The sequence below is a fragment of the Microcaecilia unicolor genome, chromosome 11 (assembly GCF_901765095.1).
Source record: "Microcaecilia unicolor chromosome 11, aMicUni1.1, whole genome shotgun sequence".
NCBI lineage: Eukaryota > Metazoa > Chordata > Amphibia > Gymnophiona > Siphonopidae > Microcaecilia > Microcaecilia unicolor.
In genome coordinates, this window is record NC_044041.1 from 60,546,581 (window position 1) to 60,552,580 (window position 6,000).

The window sequence follows — 6,000 nt, forward strand, 5'->3', positions numbered from 1 at the left end:
ATGACTCTTCTTGTGCTACACTCTGCTCCCCAATAGCCCTCGTTTCCTTCCTGCGCTGCTGCCCTGCCTTTAAAAATGTTATTTTCCCTCGAGGCACGCCGGCGTTGAAGGCAGCAGGCTCAGCTCGGCTCCAGCCTTCCCTTCCCTCGCATCATGGCTCCACCCTCCTGGAAACAAAAAATACGTCAGAAGAGGGCGGAACCATGATGCGAGGGAAGGGAAGGCTGGAGCCGAGCTGAGCCTGCTGCTTTCAACGCCGGCGTGCCTCGAGGGAAAATAAATTTTTTAAAGGCAGAGCGGCTGCGCAGGAAAGAAACGAGGGCTATCGGGGAGCTGCAGACCGGAGATGATGGACGACCTGGGGAGCAGAGGCGAGCCGGCTCACACTCGGCTAACAACTGGCTCGCAAGATGCCAATAAATTTAATGCGAGCCGGCTCCAGCACACCATTGGCACCGGGCCACATGATCTGTGCCCTGATCATGAGTGAATAGATTTGGATGGGCTGCAGTGGAGCTATTCAGGGGCTTTAACGACGACTTCAGAAGTTTTAGAACAAGGACAATGCAGGGCAGACTTCTACAGTCTATGCCCTGAAAATGGCAAGTACAAATCAAGATCAGGTATACACATGATTAGACACATGAAGTATCACATCATACTTGATGGAATAAGATTATCTTGTTGGGCAGACTGGATGGACCATACAGGTTTTTATGTGCTGTCCTCTACTATGTTACTATGGGGCTCATTTAAAAAAAACCCAAAACGTTCAAGAAATGGCATAAATATGCATTTGGATGTTTTTCTCACAAAAAATCCAAATAGGTATTTTCAAAACCAATTTTTAGATGTTTTTTTATGAAGTCCATCCGGAGTGCATTCAAATCACAAGAGGACATGTCAGGGGTGTGTTAAGGGCAGGATCTGGGTGTTCCTAACACTTGGGCGTCTTTCTGCCATAATGGAACAAAACAAAAACATCCAGGGCTATAAATTGGATGTTTTGGTCTAGACCTGTTTTATTAATGAATAAGCCACAAAAAAGTGTCCTAAATGACCAGATGACCACTGCAGGAATAAAAGAATGACACCCCCTTACTCCTTCAGTGACCACTGACCATCTTCCACCCCACAAAGATGTAAATGAAACAGTGCATACCAGCCTTTATGACAGCTTCAGATGTTATGGCCAGTCCTATTAGAGCATCAAGCAGGTTCCTGGAATAGCCTAGTGGTTGGTGCAGTGCACTGTAGAGAAGGTGACCCAGGCCCATAATCCACACTAACTATTACACTTGTGGTAGAAATTGTCAGCCCCCCCAAAACCTACTGTATCCACATATAGGTGGTACCTGCAGCCATAAGAGATATTGTAGTGGTGTATAGTTGGGTACAGTGGGATTTTTGTGGGTTTTGAAAGGTTCACCATACAATATAAGGGGGTACTGGTGCGATGTGTACCTAGGACCTTTTATGTGAAGTCCACTGCAGTGCCGCCTAGGGGAAAGCTGGCTCCTACTAAGTTCCAATAGCTTGATTTTGTGTGTTTTTCACTTGGACTTTTGTTTTTTAAAAGGTCCAAAAAGATGGATGTACTAAGCACAACAGTATCTAGAAAATAGTCATTTTCAAAGAAAAAAGATTCTAGTTTGAAAATAGTTATTTTCACTACTTGATTTTTGGACATTTTCAGCAAAATGTCCAAAGTCGGATTTAGACATCATATTGAAAATGCTCCTCTATGTATATGTAATATCATTCTTATTAACTGCAATTTTCCTATATAGGGTTCAATGCAGTGTACAATTTTCCAGCTAAGGAATTCAAGACGACAAATAAAAGAAAAAACAAAACAAAATAAGATTACAATAAAATACAGTGAAAATAAACTCAATATCAATAGCTAACAGCAGTTAACCCTTTCACAAATTATAACCTGTCAAACAAAAAAGTTTCAACTTTCTTCTGAAACTTCAAATGATTCTGTTCCAGTCTAATATAAGGAAAAGAGTTCCATAAAAACACATTCATAGCTGAAAAGATAGTCTTGACTACACTAAAGAAATATGTATTTCTAAAGGAAGGAGGACGAAGAATAAGTTTATCATGTAAATGAAAGGAAAATCTATTTAGGGGAACAGAAACAATGTTAATCAGAAGTTCAGAAGTTACACCATAAAGAATCTGGTGAAACAAACATGCTGCTTTAAATAAAATTTGCTCGTTGGCAGGTAACCAATGCAATTTAGCAGTGTAACAAGAAAAACTGGTAAACTTATTAAGTATGATAATCAAACAGCTGTGTTTTGTATAAGTTCAAGTTTCCTTAAATATTTAACAGGCAAATTCAAATAAAGAACATTACAGTAATCTAGGCGGGGAAGAATTAACATTTTCACTAAAAAGGCAAATGTATCCTGATAAAAAAAATGATCTTATCAAATGTAACTAACTCGGTTAAAAAATGTTTTTCACCATAGGTGAGTAACCTGAGGGTCGTAAGTCAGAGATGAGTCAAGAATTACCCCCAACACCTTGGACTCAGTCTCGACTGGAATAGACTGATCAGCAAATAGAAAAACTGATGAAGGAACAACAGCTCCAGAATTTTTAATCCAGAGTGCTTTCATTTTGTTGGGATTCAGTTTTAACTTGTTACTGAAAGCCCAATCTTGAATTCTATTATAAAAAACAGTAAGATCAGAGGTCTGGTAGCAATAAGAGAATGTCATAAGCGTAGGACAAAAGCAGTTCACTTAGCTCCAGCTTAATTTTGCCCAGTGAAGCCATAAAACAGTGGGGAACCCTGGGGGACGCCAGAGACCAGGCATAGGAAGTAATTTGTTCTTCCATATGTAATAACTATGATTAGTGAGAAATTCCTGAAACCACTTGAAAACTACTACTACTATAAATCATTTCTATAGCGCTACCAGTCGTACGCAGCGCTTCACAATTGAACATGAAGAAAAGACAGTCCCTGCTCAAAAGAGCTTACAGTCTAAATGAAAACATTATCAGAGATACGAATCTCCACCAAGTGTTCGAACAAGAGTGTGATTAACAGTATCAAACGCTGCAGAGATGTCAAATTGAAGCAGCAATATCTGTCTATATTTACACACAGCTGCTATTTTACATATGATGTCAAGACCTGCAAAAGAGTTTCAGTACCATGTACAGCTCTGAATCCAAACTGAGTACAATGTAGACATGAAAACTTGTCTAGATAGACTGAAAATGGTTGACACACAAAAGACTCAGTTTAATAATGAAAGGAATGCTGGTAATGGACAATAACTGGATGAAACTGATAAATCTAATCAATTAGTTTAAGGAATGGGGGTTAAAATAATTTTTCCCATATCGATGGGTAGAGACCCTGAAGATAGCAACTTGTTAATTCCTAGTGTAAACCCCTGCAAAACTTTCTGAGACACTTAAGAAAATAAAGAAGCAAGAAACTATCAATTATGCATTGAGATCTAGAACTTTTCAACAATAGAAAATCAACTTCTTTAATAGAGATAGGCTGAAAGGTGTCCCAGAATAAATCACCAAATACTTGCCTAACAGAGGCCAAGTCAGACTCCAGAAGAACATTATTAGGATCATAACAAGACTTAGCCTGTTCAAGATCTAGACATATCTGGGTAACCTTGTTTGAGAAAAAAATCAGCCAAAGCTTGAGCAGATGGCTGTACAGATGGAAATCCGGAGTGCATAAGTGGCCTAACCATTAAACTATTTACAAGACCAAATATTCTCCTGGTATCAACAGGACTAGAACCAGTTTACTATAGTAAAATTTCCTCCTGTCTGTTGTTTTCCGCTTATAGGGCTTTTTTTTCACAAAGCCGCATTAACATTTTTAGCTCATGGTAAAAACCAGCTGGCAGTAAATACTCAGATACCCATTATATTCCTATGGGTGTCTCAGTGTTTACCGCCAGCTGATTTTTACCACGAGCTAAAAACACTAGCACGGCTTTGTAAAAAAAAACCTCTAAATGTCTAAAAGCAGACCTCCACAGAAGTTTATCACTAACTTCCATAGTTTTTCGCTAACACCTTTCCAGGTGCTGGCAATCCTGTTTCAAAACCTTAAGTTCCTTAGAAAACCATCGGAATTTTCTAAATACGTTAACCTTTTTCTCAACCAAAGAGGCAATTTTGTCCAAAACAGTTGAAGAAGCTAAATCCCAGCATAATTTTAAAGAATTATTAATATTATCAAAAGATGGGCATATAGTACTCAATTCTGACCAGAAAGGCTTCTCATTTACCCTACCTCTTACTCAAACCAATTTGTTTGGCCTAACAATAGGCTTGGTAAAACAAATATTCAAAATAAAATTCAATAAAAAACTGCCGACCAAGTGAAAGAGTCAGCCAAATTAGAAGGGTGAATTACAATAAAATCTAAAGAATGGCCCTTGTTGTAAGTGGGACCATCATCAAAGAAAATCAAGTATATAAAAGTATATTTGACATACAGATATGGAAAAGCAGTGGCAGGTTAAAACTACTGTATAATAATGTGTTTGACTTCAATAAAATCAGGAAGTCTGGAAAACTTTATGGGGACTGGAAGGGACACTTTTTTTTACTGTAACCCTGTAGGGTTAATTTTTTATTTGTACCTGTGGGTTGCTGGAGGGTGTTCCGGGACTGAGTGGTGAGGCATCGAGGGTCGGAGCAGTTCTCGCTGCGTCGTCGGGCTGTAGGGAAGCCGGCAATGGTGGGGAGTTGAGGGTAGCGGTCACAGCGTTGACACACGTTGGCAATAGCGACTGTAGCGAGGCCGCATCGAGCAGCTGAGAGGCGGCAGCAGGAACAGGAGATTCTGGGCCCTGGAGGAACCGGCTCATTTTAAGGTGCAGAGCTGATTCCTGAAGAGGGGGAGAGAGCGGCGTGGGACCGGATAGTCGGGTTTTTTTGTGGCAGGCTCGGGCTGCAGCGATCTGGGGAAAGTCCTGAGAGCACTGTGTAGACGTCGGACGTCACCAATGACATACAATGACCACGCAGGCTTCTGGGAACAGGGATTCCAGGGCCTAAGGGAACCGGCTCAGTTTAAGGAGAAGAGCCGGTTCCGAAGTGGATATGAGGCCAGCGAAGGACCGGAAAAAGACAGAAGAGAGCTCCGGTGAATTCTTAGATCATTTATTTTTTATTTATATGGTGCCGAGTGGGTCCGGAGGTTTCGGGTGCTGCGCATGCGCCGGTGTGGAAGAGAGGAGGCTGACAGCATGAGCCAGATGCCGGCTCGTGGCAGAGCTGTGCAGCGAGCGTGTGCTGAGGATCGGAGGGTAATTTTCGGGCTTTTAATACATCTAAAGGTATGGGAAACGTTTTTTATTTTAATTTGTGAAAAAAATGTATCGGGTAAAATGTTTAATATGAGTTTAAGACTGTGTTTTTGTGTTATGGGTGGGGTGGTTTTAGTGCAGGAGCTCGTGGGTGAGCTCGAGGTAGTTGTGACATATTAGGGGTTCTAAACAGTTGGTTTTGTTCAGTTGGGTGGGTATTAAGTACTGGAAGGACATATGTAAGAAAGTCCATCCAGAAAGTTTAAAGAAAAATTATTAAAAATTTAGAAAAACTGTAATTTGTGACTTGAATTGGTGTGTTTATGTGAAGAGTGATTGTAGTTAACTGACAAGAGCCCGCGGTTGATTTTGGCTCTGAAGTGTGTGAGTGAGGGACTGAGCATGAGGTAGCTTACTGAGTTAAAATTTTTACTGCATTGTTATAACTCAGTTCTTGAAGGCTCAGACTAAGAAAAATATTTATTTGAAATTGGTGTGACTTTAAAGTCCTTAATATCCACTCAGGAAAACAAACTAGGGCACAGAGTTGTTTAAATTGAACAGCTGACTCCGTTTCTAAATATTAAAGTTGTCTGATCAAGTTGAAACACAAATATGAATAGTGATGTGTCTTTTCAAGTCTCAGAGAAAATTAAGGGATCTCTGAACTACATGTTTAATGCCT

At 40.3% G+C, this 6,000-nt stretch overlaps 1 protein-coding gene across 3 annotated transcripts in view; it reads right to left on the reverse strand.

The window, feature by feature from the left end:
* SMPD4 (sphingomyelin phosphodiesterase 4) overlaps positions 1-4,933 on the reverse strand; it is a 99,669-nt gene extending 94,736 nt beyond the window's left edge. Inside the window, exon 1 of one of the 3 annotated variants that reach the window (XM_030217877.1) lies at positions 4,647-4,933. In XM_030217877.1, coding sequence (XP_030073737.1) covers positions 4,647-4,874 — 228 coding nt within the window. In that variant the 5' untranslated portion in view covers positions 4,875-4,933. The remainder of the gene's footprint in view (positions 1-4,646) is intronic. The other 2 variants (XM_030217878.1, XM_030217882.1) reach the window with 2 other exon arrangements.
* Between the last annotated feature and the right edge of the window lie 1,067 nt (positions 4,934-6,000).